Source organism: Lepidochelys kempii, chromosome 11, assembly GCF_965140265.1.
Source record: "Lepidochelys kempii isolate rLepKem1 chromosome 11, rLepKem1.hap2, whole genome shotgun sequence".
Lineage (NCBI taxonomy): Eukaryota > Metazoa > Chordata > Testudines > Cheloniidae > Lepidochelys > Lepidochelys kempii.
The window spans coordinates 65,605,003-65,620,278 of record NC_133266.1 but is presented as its reverse complement, the minus strand read 5'-3'; the positions used below and the strand labels follow the sequence as shown (position 1 = coordinate 65,620,278).

Sequence of the window (15,276 nt, the reverse complement as noted above, 5' to 3'; positions counted from 1 at the left end):
TAAGTGGCAGCTGAGCTCTTTTAAAAACCTATTCCTGACTTGTGGGTGCCAAATTCACTTGAAACTTTAGCCTACAATGCAAGTGGCTCCTAGGCAACCAAGTTGATGGTACAAAGTGTATGAGTCTCCACCACACACTCACTTTAAAATGCACTGACACTCCAAGCGTCGTCCCATCATTGCAGATACCTTATACAGCCCTTACTGGTACCAAGGGATGTTTGTAGCTGGCCCAGGAACTTAACAGGGGGGCCTGGGCACAGCGTGCTCATCATTCTGGATGATAGAAGCAGTTGCACTGAAGCACTACAGGAAGGGTCAAGGTGCAGTAGTCAATGTTGTATTGCTGTACACCCACGCCAGCTGGAGGGCAGAAAAAAGTCTTGGAAAAAGCAGAACAGACAATTCTGCATAGTTCAAGAGCTAGGACAGCGGACTAGGAGTCAGGAAATAACTGACTCAATGAAATTTTTGGCCAAAACAAAAATCACGTTTTTTGAAAATGGTCACATTTTTTGGCAAAAATCCCTGAATACCCCAAAACATTAAAGTTTTTGGCTTATAGGTGAAAACCAAAAAAAAAAAAAAAAAAAAACCTGATTAGGAAAAGCCACTGAAGTGCCTCAATAAGAGTTGCTGTTTGTGTGCCTTCTGCCCCGTTCTCCTCTACGGGTTGGGCTTCTGAATGGGACTACCTCTCCCATGAGTCCATGGAACTCCCATGATGCATCACAGCGGTCCATCAAGGGGGAGATGATGGTGCATCATGGGAGATGTAGTCTGTCCAGCGATTATACCCCCTAAACATATTTTTAATGAGGGCCATATCCACTTGGTATAAAATGACTTTTGGTAGCCAATGTAAAGATGCTGCCTTCCTTATTTGTTAAATGCTGATAACGAAAAAGAATCAGAGCTATAAAAAGAAGCAAAGCTAGATGGAGTGGAATAGGATGGAGGGGAGGGTTAGATTTAGAACGCTAATGATTACTTTATCCAAATCAGTTGGATGGCTATTTCTTTTAAAGTATTATTGCCACCAGATTCCCAGCCCTAAATCATCCTAGCATCTCATCAAGAAGCCTATTCTTTGCGTTAAGAGACAAAGAGTGCACAATTACGGGTTTCTTTTCCCTTTGCATAACAAAATGGAGAGATTATCATTAAGTTACTATTCAGATTTTAGGAGAATTTTTTTTAAAAAAAAACCTACCATCTTTATCTATTGGAGCTGCCTGTTCAGGCCAGCACGCTGTAATGATTACTCCTGTAAAGGCTTCGGAGGAGATGTGCTCTATTTCATTCTCAATGAGGGCTGATGGCATTTTGAGAGGCTCAGAATAGCCTTTGATTACTGGGTAAAACAGAATGGGGAAGCTGGTTGGGGGGGGGGATTGCCATGAGCACTCCTCATCAGCTGTCTATTATGCTTTTTCTGCTGGGAACATATCACAATCACAAATCACAAGCACGTTGTGTTTTTAGCTTCCTTTCCCTGCTTTTCAAAAGTTGTGTGCTTTAAAGTTCAGAGTTTTGGTTTAACAGCCATGTACAAAGGGGTGATTTTCAGACTCTATGGTTCCATCAGTAACCCACTGCATAAAAGCAAGGCCAACATCTTGACACTGTCATTGTACAGACTGTTTTTATAGTCGTTAGAAACTGGCACATATTCTCCTCTACACTGTGGGGACATGCCAAGTGTTATTGGGGTATCATTCGTTGTACAGTGCAAAGGACCCAGTATGGGCGAAAGAATGACAGGGGATCAGTCCTGAGGAAAGTGAAATGGATTGAAAAGAAGGATTAGAGAGAGGGACAAGAATATGGAGCCTCCCCCCACCCACAGGCCCTTGGCTTTCCTTCCAGCCTGTTTGATCCCCAAACTGAATTAATGTAAAGTAAGTCAATTTTATATGAAAAAAATATTTGTGCATATATCAATATGGCATGCTGAAAGCCAATTAGTTAGTATGAAGGTTTAGGCCTATTTTGAATGCCTTTCCCAATACTTCCCCTGATGTCTTTTCAACAGATAGTTGAAGCAAAACACTTCTGGTTTATTCACAGACAAGGTATAGTGCTGGGCAATGGCAGTGTGTCTGGACTCCCAGCTGCAAGGCTGTGGAGGGCAGCTCATTCTAAAACTTAGGATCATGGGTGTCACTGGGGCCACGTTAGCCTCCACCGTAAATTGGATCAACCTCAGAGGCCATGGAATCTGCCAGTGATTGCCAGAACACCAGGTGTTCTGATGTCCCTCTCCTGTTTTTTGGTGCACCAGCTCTCTGTGAGCCAGGACTTCCCCTGCACGGGAAATTCACTGCTGTCCTATTAAAGCAACTTTCCAACCCCTTTGAGCTGTTCCAGTTTGGTTAACAGCAAGGGGCAAAGCCACCCTCTTACAAAAAGGTCCCTGAACTCTTTAATGTCCCCGAAGAGCAGACAAGACCTTGGTTTATAAGGTCTCCTCTGAAAGTCCCATGCACAGTAAGCTGCATGGAACCTGCCGTAATTTATGTTCCTTGGAAGGACTGGCAGGTTGAATCGAGTCAACCCTGTTGGGATAGCTGCAGGGAACCAAGGTGTTTCAAAGCCGAGACTTAGTCTACAAAGCTAGCTATCATTGTACAAACATTGATTCATTTATATGTATCATTACATAGACCAATTTTGTTTTACAAAATTTCCCTTTCTCCTTTTGGTTTTGGGTCAGATATATTTGTTGTGGGTGGTATAAAGCCAGAGCAGAGTAAGCGGCTCGTTCAGTGGTCAGAAGGAGGCCCTGAATCTTCTGGGAGGAGGTGGATGTTTTCCAGGGGAGCGGTTTCCAATTTCCATTTAATTTCAGTTTGGGTCAGTTGTAAACACCAGCCTGTTCCTTTGAAACGTATCTGGTGTTTGCTCTGGGCTGATGGGACAGCTATGGATTGTTTATTCTGTCTGTAGCACTACCAGAGTATCCAAAGCACGTTAGTCAGATCCACTGGCATAAACCAGCTGTCCTTATTCCTGGTGGACGGCTGAAATCTTTATGCTTACAGCAGCAGCTGTGCAGTCAGGTACATTTAGGAGGCTATAGTTTGGTGACTTAAGGCTGGATACTCACTCAGTTTCTATCAAGACAGTTTCTGTTGATTAGCTGTTCTTAGGTACAAGCAGCCCTGGCATGGAATTCCACAAAGAGAGGTAGGCCGAGGATGTCTGAGGTCCAAAACGCATGTGCAAAAGATGATATAAACCATGCACTGTGGTGCAGTCATTTACTCCTGTGAAAAATGGGTGGGAAATCTTGTCATTTGGATGTTGGGAGTATTTTACTCCTACTTTGCCCTCACTTTGTGCAGGTGTAAATAACTATCCAAGATGCATAGTGAAGTGCGGGAGGGAGATTTGTATGTGAGCATGAGAGAAAGATTTATGAGACAAAGCCTGAGGTTATTGCTTCATTTTTATTAAAGCAAACTCCAAGAGCCTGGTGCCGGTTAAGGTCAGTTGGCTTTCTTTCTGAGTACCATGCAGTAGAACTGTTAAAGAATCCCCTTTAAGAAATTCCTAATTTCCTGTGAACATTTTTGGGGTTTTGAATGAAAAAAACAAACCCCAAACTCATTTTTAAACCATAAACAGAATCAAACCCTACAGATTTTCCCATAAATTATTTTGGTTTTCAATTTCCATTTTTTTGCTGAAAAAAACCCAGAACATTTCAACCAAAATGACAATGTTTGCTTTGGTCAAAAGAGCCATTTTTAGTCCAAAAATGTTCCACAACAAACCTCTTTTGACTAGCTCCTTCATTGAGTCATTTTGATAGGGCGTAAACCCTGATGCCTGAGAGCACTTTTACCCAGCGGTCCTGCCAGAGATTTCAGCAGGGGTTTAACTCCCAACAGGACAGCTCTTCTCTGCTACATAAATTGCCAAGTATATCAGGCAAAATGCACCTCTAGTCCTGACCACTGGACAATATACATCTGAGTGTTCTTTGGAACCACGTGGCAGCCCAGATACTGGAGAGGAGGTCCGGCAATGAAGCAGTTAAAAGATTGTATTAGCATCGCATGTAGCTGACTGTAGAAGACAAGTATTCTTCCTGAGTACAAGCCTCCCTGACCTCCCCGGGTCTGTACGCAGGTGGCTACCCCGAGCCATTGCCAATGTTCACACTGCTAGTTTGAGTGTCAAGCAAATCAAGTATGTGTCTCTCTGCTGTAGTCAGTGGGGCTATTTGCAGAGTTCGGTTTGGCTCAGCTTGAGGTTGGCAGACTCTGCCCTGTAGTAACGAAAACACCCTGGATAATGTGAGTTTAGGGCGGATTTATAACAAGAAGTGGCTCCAGTTTTGCAAACTTCCTTATCAAATGTTTGTGTTTCCTGCCTGACAACAATGAAAACCAGCATCCCAGCGGCACTCAGAGCTGCTGCGTGAAAGAACCAAACGTGGGGATGTTGGACCCTCACCAGGGATAAAAGGGATGTGGGTGCAGGGGTGAGCACCCCGAGTCTCGTCTGGTCGTGTCAAGACTCACTGATTCTCAGCACTTCCTGCCACCGGAAAGATGCCGAGTGCGGCTCTGGAGAAGACTGTGTGTCCAATCAACCTGGTCTAGGGGAGGGAAGTGGGGAAGATGCTGTGAGCAGGGTCCCATAAGCACTGCAGAAGGGGCTATTGGAAATGGAGTGTGAGAAACACAGCTCAGAACGATAATGTGGGCAAGATCCCATCAGCGTAAAATGAAAGGAGACGCGGAAGAGGGGCTGTTCCAATGGCTGTGTAGAGTCCAGTATGGAGCTGCTGGTTTATCTTTGTTTTCATTACATTTTAACGCATCACCACAACAACATTCTGTCCCCGCTATGAAGAGAGGAGCTATTGACCGAGCGAGATTGCAGAGGCTAGGCGATGGAAAACAGATTAGCAGACAGAGAGCAATAACACAAAGCAATACCCACAAAAGTCTTATTTACCTTTGTTTTATTGAAGCTCATTTTACATGCATGTTAGAAGTTATAATAGCTCTTATGTCTGTGGCATTTAATACCACAAGGCCCTCTGGAAGGAGGGAATGGTTTTGCCTGTTTTTATGTTTTGCCTGTTGTACTTTGCCTTGTGCTTGAAATGGAGTCACAGACCAAAGAAGTTGGAATCTCACATGTTCCTTGTGAGGGATGCTGATGGACCCTTAGAAATGCTGGGTTCTCTATGACCTATAATCAGGGTTTAAATTTAGGGGGATGTATATAACATAGATGTCCAGCCTACATGTTCAAAAGTGACCATTGATTTTTTCAGTCCCCAGCTTGAGATACTTTCTGAAAAATCAGCCAATTTTATTTAAAGTGCTGAGCATGTGCCCACCAATAATCAGACTTCCTCAAGAGGGATCTCAAGTTCAGCACCCGGACCTGGAGCAAAGCAAAAATCACTAGTCGCTTTCGGAAACCTAGGCCCTATATCGGAGGGAAAAGGCACAGTATAGAGTTCTGTTTATTTTCTATCATTCAGACCCTACTTATACTAAAACTTTTCTTTCCAACGAGTGTGTAAAATGCAAGTACAAACCGAACGAAAAATGTAATAATCCACAAAGTATTTTGTATCAGATTTATAATTTCAGCTATTGAAACTTCACCATTGGAAATATTAAAAGTATTCTGTGCCACCCACCCCCGCCCTCCTCCCCAGAATGTAATTTGCTGGCCAACGAAAAGAGACACAATAAAATACAAGTTGGCTCGGTTCTGAAGTACAAAAAGTTGTTTTTGAAGCCTACAAAATTATGACATCACATTGTAATTAGGAGGCAATTTAACAACATTTAAACAACAATTATATCACATTTTCAACCCACTAATTTGCACCACAGCTGTTCTCTTTGCCTCCTATTTTGGAAAAATGACTGCAGAGCTTTAATGATGGCAAAAAATAAAATGAATTTAAAAAGTAACTGCTCAGACAACAATAGATATGAACAGAGGCTTGTTTAGTAGTCTATGGTGAGAATTCTATGGTTAGCATTTATGGCGAGATAAAGGAAATGCATGAGGGAAACATCATTACTGTGATGTTACTTGGCAGCATGTGTAGTGTGAAGGTTGCTGACCAGAGGTTATGAGCATAAGCTACCATAACTGCATTCATGTTGGTATGTCCCCTCCAGATGTCTTGGAACGGGGTTATTCTAAGAGGGTCTTGTAATGGGTTATTCTAAGGGGGTCAGTTAATTTGTTACGGTCAGGCAGCGAATATTTAATTGAAAGCCTAATAGCCAAGAAAATATGGAGACAGTATAGAGCTTTTAGGGATGACTGCATGATTCATGGTTAATGCAGCAAAGCAAACCCATGGTTGTTTCATCTTAGAACAAACAAAAATAGAAGGTGTATTGTTGTGTATTCCTTCCCTATTATACAAATATGATTCCATTGAAACTGAATAATATAGTCGTTCCAGTTGCAAGCAAGTAAGGCAGCAAAAAGTCCTGTTTCCTCCCAGCTGACAGACAGACTCCTGTTGACTCAACTCTTTTTTTTTTTTTTTTGCTGTCTGCAGCCTAGAGGCATACGACCCCCCCACCCCCCGCCCCCGTGTTGATTCATACACAGCGTTCCTCTGGCATCTGACTCTTTTACACTTTTCTAATCTCCTGGACAGCAGGAAGAATGTTGAGATGATCAGAGGACAGATGAAGACAAGAAAGCAGCACGAAGAGATAGCTAGAGAACTCCTATCCCTGATTCAGGTTCCTTGCTGTTTCCGAGAGTGCCCCTCTGAGATCATCACTCCCTAGTTCTCAATTCACAAAGGATCAATCTGCAATCATCAGTTTTGCCTGAAGCCTCTGCCTTCTCCACAGACTCCTGCTTGTCTACCTTCAGTCTTTGCCTCTGTCCCATCTTTTTGGAGTAGGCCAGGAATGTTCCCTGAATGTAGCATTTTAGAGGAAGAGAGTTTTCTTTTGAGCACAGGATCCTACCTTTCAAGTGCACTGGTTCTTCCCTGGTGCAGTACTAGCCACTGCTGATCAGCAGCTGGCAAGTTGGGAAGCATCTTTTCCCAAACCTTTATCTGTCTCTTTCTCAGTTGCAGTCTCATTGCCAGATCCCAGCCCCAAGATAAAAAGCCTGATGGATGACATTATGTCTGGAGAACAGGCAAGACCAGTAGTGTTCAGATCTCAGTGAGCAGCTCTCCACCTCTTGTATCCAACATCTTTTTCCCTGCTTAAAAGGATATACTCTAGTGCCCCAAATCCACCTCCGAGATCCTACAGCTTGCAGAGATTGGTTGGCAGTGATCCCAACTCACAGACTGTATTCAAGTGCCTACTGCATGTCTCTCTGCTGCCGTGAACACACTCTTGTAAAGTGTCTTCTGGTTTCTCTTCCCCTAGCAGCTCCTCTTTACTCTTGGTGGAGATAGGTTTAGGGAGGAGTTGCAAAACTGGTAGCTTCCTTCCCTCTATAAATCTATTCTGTACTCCTTCATGACAAACAGATAAGTATATAAGCCTCTTGCTAACCCTAGAGCCACAGTGAGAAAACCCCCTCTTTTCTCAGAGGAGTCATCCCAAATTGCAAATATCCCTAGAGGTGGATGCAAAAGTCCTGAAACTCTCCTCCAAATCAGCCTTCCTAATGGGCACCATAAGTTGGGCCATCTGTCAGACGCTATGGAAGAGCGGTGGAAGCTGCCATGCCTCTGGAGGTTGCATTTCACACTGTTTTGCAGCTCAGGCTGCTCAAGGGAGAGGATTTTTTTGCACACAACTGGGATGGGACTGAGGCATTTTCTTGCTGACTCCTCCAAGTCCTCTTCATTCCCCTGCCTTGGACAGTGCTTTCCGTGCAGCTTGTATCATCCTCTGTTGTAGACCTGGCAGCAGCCACAGCTGGCTCAGAAATGATATCTCTCTTCCCAGAGCCAAAACTGTGCTGCAGCTCTGCCCTTCAGAAGTAGAAAGCAATTTGGCAAGGACTTAAGGAACACAGCCAAGCATTTCCAGCCTCCAACCAGAGCACCTGCCATGCTCATCCAGCGGCGTTATTTTATTCCCAGAGGAACTGTAGAGTGGTTGGGGATTACTTCCTCTCCGTCCATGTTTCTTCTTTCCTTTGGGGTTGTTTGAAGATCCAGGGTACCCACCACACTTATAAGACCAAATGTTGCCTTCATATGCCCTTGTATGGCTCCAAAAGGCCCTGTTTTGGCCCTGGAGGATAATTTCAACCTCCCCTGCTCCAAATCAGGATAAAATTCTCAGCAGGTTTCTCCCAAGCAGTCTAGCCTAATCAGTCCTGAAGGGGAGATAGCTTTCCAGGCCTGCAGCTTTCCCTGTTGTTGGGGCATTAGAGACAACATTTTGAGCAGGCAGGGGCTGAAAGCTCCTTGGACACACCGGCCTTCAAATCGTTCTCCCAAGGGCATACGTTGGGACTTCTCCAGGCCCCTTGGCTCTCCAGATTCAGGGGCCAATCCTCTGCTCAGTGTGATGATCCAGGCTTCAACTCTGGAAGCTCAGCTCCAGGAGCTCTTCAAGGAAATTACTGCAAAAGCCACTCACAGCTATGCTGTTCTTAGTATTGTTTCCTGATCCCCACAAAAGAGGAGATTCATAGCTCATTTTGGAGGCGTCTCAGTCATAAGCCTCACGTCCTGAAGTAGATTGCAGAGAGAAGGCTATCCTGTAGGTCCCGCCTCCTGAATACTCGCTTTGTTTGCTGGGCCTGAAAGGTACTGATGGTTGCTTGTCATCATCCAGCCCTCAGACCAGCAGTTATTTCGGTTTCGCAGACAAGCCTTTTCCAGTTCTTCATTCTGTCTTTTTGTCTTGGTTTCGCCCGTAAATTCTCACAAGCTGTTGACGGTCTTAGTCCACTGTACTGCCCTGTTGGGGGATACACATCTCTCCCTTCCTGGACAGTCTCTTTCACTACAGAATTAAAGACTATATCATGACGCATATGCACAGGGGGACTGAAATAAACCTGCACTGTTCGCTGACATGAGAGAAAGGTAGATTCAGGATTCCAGGTTCTCTAGAGGAGTGTGTTCAGGTGGTTACAGACCACTTCTGCTTCTGCCTCCCGCCAGTTGCTGTCCCTCCATATTCCTACCCACTGACTGGGGGAGGGAACGGGGACTTTCTGTGATATTGGTGTGTGCTACCGCTGCGTGCACTTTCTGGATGCAAAGCCCCCCCCCCCCACACTTTGTCTCACATTTTTCATCTTTTTCCAGTTGGAAAAAATGGGCCACATTTTTTTAAAAGTAAGAAAAAGTGGAATTTTCCCCCTCACGGAAAGAAAACAAAAAATGTCTACATAAAGTATTTCAACTAAATTCAATTACCGGTAATTTTTATCAAGAACAAATATTAAAAAAAAAAAGAATTAAAATGAAACCTTTTTTCAAAAAATTTCATGGCAAAAATATTAGTTTTGACCAGCTTCTAGTGTGTGCAGACCTGGGGTGAGAGCCTCACTTCCATGCTGGCCTAATACAGCAGTTAAAAGAAGCAAAGCAGTGAAAAGAGGCCCTATACCAATTCCCATAGCATAGGTTCTACAGAAGATTGCACTGCCCTTCAAGCAGTCCCTTAAAAGCCCTGGCATATGAAGTATGCTGGGGGTAGAGTTTGGGGAAGAGGTGAGTCAGGAGCAGGGGCCACATCTGGAACAGGGCCCCAGCATGCAGATCTACCAAACTTGCAGGCAATGCTGGGGCCCATAGGACGCCCCAGAGAGGCTTCCAGAACTTACAGAGGCCCCCAGGGCTACGTAAAAAGGCCAAGGGCTTCTCCATCTCCTGGAGCAGCTCAGGATTGGGAGGGCACAAAGGTGGTTTAAAGCCACCTTAGCTCACCCACTGCCTGAGTTCAAAGTGTACATAGTTTTTACCCTGTCCTTGCTGGTTGATAAGAGTGGAAAAGGAAACTTTCTCTATATAGACCAGGCTGATTAGAAATGGTGGCACTCCACACCCTTCCCTGCTCTGCAGTGTTTTTCTGGGATGAGCCTGCCTTCTGCGTGCATACCTCATTCTCTCTGTACAATCTGTCCTTTCAAAAATTAAACCAAGGATATTGGCAAGACACACTCATCACTCAGCCAGTGCAGCACCCATTCTTAATCAACTAGGGACAAATCCTGTGGTCCTTACTCAGGTAATACTCCCATTAACACTGAAGGCTTGCTGACTTCATTGGAAGTTTTGCTTGAGTAGGAATGGCTGGAATTGACCCCCTCTTCAGTAAACTTCACTGTTGTGCATGTTTTTCCCCATTAGTTCATAAGCTCATGTGACTTCTTCTTATATCCATCATTCCATTTTTCTTTCCTATTAGAGTGAACTTGGACACAGCCCTCCTCCTGCCTACGCCCCTATGTCAGGAGTAAGTATTTCACAATCAACCTTCATCCTTTAGGTTTTTTTCGTCTTTTTAAACCTTCTGTTTCCTCCCCTATTCTCTTCATAAATTGCCTAATTTACTCCAGTGCCAACCATGACCAGAATTAATACATAGGTTGGGCAAACATACAAGGTCGCTCTAATCCCAGTCTGGATTCATCAGGAAGCCCAGAGTTCTATGGTACTATGCATCCCAAAAGGGTGATCATAGTTCATAAAACAATCTAGGTAAAGTGTTTTGATGATTGTCTGTTTTGGCATGATTCTGAAAGTGATATGCTCATCCTGACAAGCCGTTATTAGGTTGAGCCAAAGCAATGAGTTGATGCACCAATGGGAAGTTCCCAATGGAAACAGTATATCATTTACATGACTGCTCATTGACTGTTGCTACTTATTTACACCAAAACCAGGCCCACTCTGAATAAAGATAGTTCAGAGATGGGGGCCTTTTTCTCTCCTCTCTGGAGGAAGGTCTCCACCAGGTCAGGTTTAAGGTTTGTTGTTAGGAGAACATTTGTTCTTGCCAGCCCAATAGTTAAGGAGAACTACACATTATGGTCCCTGCTACTGTATATCTCAGTATTAAGCCTTGTATAGACTGGGGATTTGCCCTACTACCAGCTGTTGGTGGCCAGCAATTTGTGTAGTTGCATCAGTGTAAACTGGCAAAACCATTATTGTCTCTATTGGAGTTCCAGTCTGGCCGAAACCCAGGTACGCACAACCAGTGCAAATAGAGGCTTTGTGTATCTTCACCAGAGGTTGTAATGGTGGCAAGCCTCCCCAGCCTAGACAAGGCTTTGCCCATTCAATAAAATGAAGCATTGAGCCAACACTGATGTGAAACCAAAGGAGCTTCCACATCTGTGTTTAGTCAGTTGCTTTATTTTGTCCTTCTCTCTTGCACCACTTTGTCTTTCTCACAGAACCAGTTTGTGTACAGAGGTGGCGGCTTTGCTACAGAACAAGGAGTGCCTGCACTGTACAGAGCGGTTAGCTGCATAACTCCGGAGGCACCAGCCATCCAGGGGGCCACGGCAGAGATCTTTGACGACGCTTGCTGTAATGGTACGCTACGGAAGCAGGTGGCCGCTCTCGCACAAGAGGACAGCGGCACTCAGAGGTACAGCGCTGACCCAACAGTGTTTGTACCTGAGCGGGGCCAACGGGGCGAGCTGGATGAGGATGGGTACATGACTCCGATGCGAGACAAGTCCAAAACAGGTAAACCGCTAGCATTTTGTGGTGAAAGATCTGACTGAGCCAATCACAAATTTTTGGCTGAAATACACACACACACAACCAATACCAGCGTGCATAATTACGTGTTCCTACTGTACCTAAATTCCTTCTGTGTTTTCCATTGGAGACGTTATTGTGGACTTTCCTATGTTTCTAAAGAACGTACGTTATGTGGCTGACACTGTTGAACAGCAGCTGAATTCCACTGCCCAATATATAGAGCTGGATTGTGACTGCTCAGCTGCCCAAGGGAGGTGAAAAGGACACAAGGAGCTTTGCTCATCTGCACCCTCATTCAGCAAAGCACTTGAGTGTGTGCTTAACTTTAAGCATGTCCTTAAGTGCTTTGATGAATCAGGGCTCAAGAGAGCTAGTCAAAAACCTTGTATAAATTGTCTGATTGGACTGTTTGGGATTAGTCACAGTAGCCTCCTGAGAGGGGGAAGGAAGTGTTGAGAGTGGGGATTAGTTGCTTTGGAACAAGGTGTAGCCTGATAGATTTTTATACTGATTATTGATTAATCTCTGAGCCTGCAGTGGTCAATATGGTTTCAGTCTCGTGAGCGGCTACAGCATCAGGAAGATTGTTACCAATATTATTAGAATGAGTGAGCCAAGGAACAAACAAGAAACAATTGCAGTTTATCACAAGTCCCTTTATTAACAAATCCGCTGAGCTGATAAGCAATCCTGCAAACAGTGAAATACAACAGCAGACAGAGAAGTAGTACAAAGTTTCTGGTCCTATGATTGTCATCACTCACAACCGCTGAATGGGAACCCATTAGTCATTATCATTAGTCATTATCTTCTTCAGCATCATCTTCAGCATCCTCTCCCATAGCACACAGGCCGCTTTATACCTTTTATAATGAGTTACACTGATGCCCATTGGGGTTCATACGTATTTATGAAGGTTTCAACTCCTTTTCCTTTGGTGCTTTCACACACCATTACATTTGAGGTGCCCTGTTTCCCACAGGTTAACTTGTTAGTTCCCATTATACTCATTAACATTTAGGTCCCTCAGTCACCATAACAACTTGTGGTTAGCACATCTGCTGACGTAGGTCTGCAAAAATCCGCAAAGTCTTCTAACCAGCTTGAGCTGGTCCATTGCAATATACATTTCCTAAATACCAGCAGCTAACACATCTATTACTGAAACTGTTTCAGCTTGTGACATAGGGTCACTCATTGGTTAGCTACTCATGTCAGCATATCTTTAGGCCTGTGGCCTTGTTTGGCTAAGCTAAATATCTTACAGACCTAAGGCCTCTTGGCCCTCTGTTATAACATTAATTAATACTGATATTTCACCTCTATATCCTAAATGTACCTGATCTCTTTAATCCTTGGCTACAATGGAATATCGCACATTGCACCCTCTCCAAAGGTGCAGCATGAGCTACCCTGGCCCCTGTTCCCTGGAGACAACGGCCTGAATCTCCACTGCCTTGCACGGGGTTCTCCACTCACTCACACCAGAGTGTAAAGGACACACTAGGTGCAAGGCAGTGGAGATTCAGGTCTATTGTGCCTACTTCCCAGTGAGGTGCACACCACCCCCTATCCAGGGCTGTGGCTTAATGCCACTCTTAAGTGCATAATCTAATAAGATGCATTGGGATCCTTCAGGACGAAAGACAACATCCATTCAAGAAGCAGATTTTATCCAGCTGTTTTTGGACTTGAATGAACTGGATACTTCTGACATTTCTCACTGCAGATGTCCCCCATCAGTGTTTTTTCTTTTTCCTATAGTTAACCTCCAAGCAATTCCATTTACAGTCCACTAACCTTGCAAAGAGCTCCGTTGACCTCTTGGTCACCCTGACCTCTCTGCATCTGATGTGCTTTGTATTTTACAGTGAAACACTGTTTCTCACAGAGCGCTGTTGAGACCCTGGAGGTCAGTTAACACATGGTAACCAAGGCCTGAGGGCTACAGGCTCTGACCTTGGGAGAGAACTTGCTAACAAAGTTGCCTTACTACAGAAGGGGTGTGCAGTATCTCACAACCATCCAGCCTCCTAACGTTTTGTTCCTAATGGGTTTCTGTTGGAAATTGAAAATCCTATGTGCCGTTGTGTGAGAGTGACTTAGCCCTCTTCTTCCCCCCGAGCACCATGTGCCATTAACCTTTCCTCATTTCAGCTGTGACCCTCAGTATTGTTTACATCACAGTGTTGACATTTTGTACTAATTTCACACAGTCCTACTCTCCGTTTAGTGCTAGCTCAGGAACTCTTCTATGTCCCTCTCCATGCTAATTAGAATCTTTGTTCCTCCGCATTCTGAGGCCCTTTGTCCCTCAGTCGGGGCAGCTTTTAATCAGTCAGATAGCTGCGTTTTTAATAAAACAGCCATACAGGGTTAGACTGTGGAAAGGTTTATTGTACAGAGGAGACTTAAGTGGAGGTAATGCTAATCTAGCATTTTCCAGGTAGGGATGCTGAGAGAGTGGTGAGTTTCAGTGACTTAGACAAGGTTGCACAGAGAGTCGGTGGAGGAGGCAGGCATAGACCCCAGTATAGATTCATAGATATTAAGGTCAGAAGGCACCATTATGATCATCTAGTCTGACCTCCTGCCCAATGCAGGCCACAGAATCACCCACCCAGTCCTGCGACAAACCTCCCACCTATGTCTGAGCCATTGAAGTCCCCAAATCATGGTTTAAAGACTTCAAGGTGCAGAGAATCCTCCAGCAAGTGACCCATGCCCCATGCTACAGTAGCCTCCTTCCAGTTCTTTCTTCACTGGACCATACAGCCAGCTCTTCTAGAGAGTGGTTAGTGGTTAAAGCACTGGGATCAGAGAGATCTGGGTTTAGTTCCCAGTAGAGCTGTCAAGCGATTAAAAAAATTAATCGGGATTAATCGTGCTGTTAAACAATAATAGAATACAATTTATTTAAACATTTGTGGATGTTTTCTACATTTTCAAATATATTGATTTCAGTTACAACACAGAATACAAAGTGTACAGTGCTCACTTTATATTTATTTTTATTACAAATATTTGCACTCTAAATAACAAAAGAAATAGTATTTTTCAATTCACCTAATACAAGTACTGTAGTGCATTGTCTTTATTATGAAAGTTAAACTTGCAAATGTAGAATTATTTACAAAAAATAACCGCATTCAAAAATAAACCAATGTAAAACTTTCGAGCCTACGTCTGCTCAGTCCTACTTCTTGTTCAGCCAATCGCGCAGACAAACAAATTTGTTTACTTTTGCAGGAGATAATGCTGCTAGCTTCTTGTTTACAATGTCACCTGTTTTGGATCGTTATCAAGCAGAACCTGTCATTAGCATGGAAGCATGTCCTCTGGAATGGCAGTTGAAGCATGAAGGGGCATATGAGTGTTTAGCATATCTGGCACACAAATAACCTTGCAATGCCAGCTACAAAAGTGCCAGGCAAATGCCTGTTCTCACTTTCAGGTGACATTGTAAATAAGAAACAGGTAGCATCATCTCTCATAAATGTAAACAACTTGTTTGTCTTAGTGATTGGCTGAACAAGAAGTGGGACTGAGTGGACTTGTAGGCTCTGAAGTTTTACGTTGTTTTGTTTTTGAGTGCAGTTATGTAACAAAAAAAATTA

At 44.0% G+C, this 15,276-nt stretch overlaps 1 protein-coding gene across 5 annotated transcripts in view; it reads left to right on the top strand.

The window, feature by feature from the left end:
* ERBB4 (erb-b2 receptor tyrosine kinase 4) overlaps positions 1-15,276 on the top strand; it is a 972,415-nt gene that overhangs the window by 947,552 nt on the left and 9,587 nt on the right. For 3 of the 5 annotated variants that reach the window (XM_073306719.1, XM_073306716.1, XM_073306717.1), the window contains 2 exons: positions 10,350-10,397; positions 11,344-11,641. In XM_073306719.1, coding sequence (XP_073162820.1) covers positions 10,350-10,397; positions 11,344-11,641 — 346 coding nt within the window. The remainder of the gene's footprint in view (positions 1-10,349; positions 10,398-11,343; positions 11,642-15,276) is intronic. The other 2 variants (XM_073306718.1, XM_073306720.1) reach the window with 1 other exon arrangement.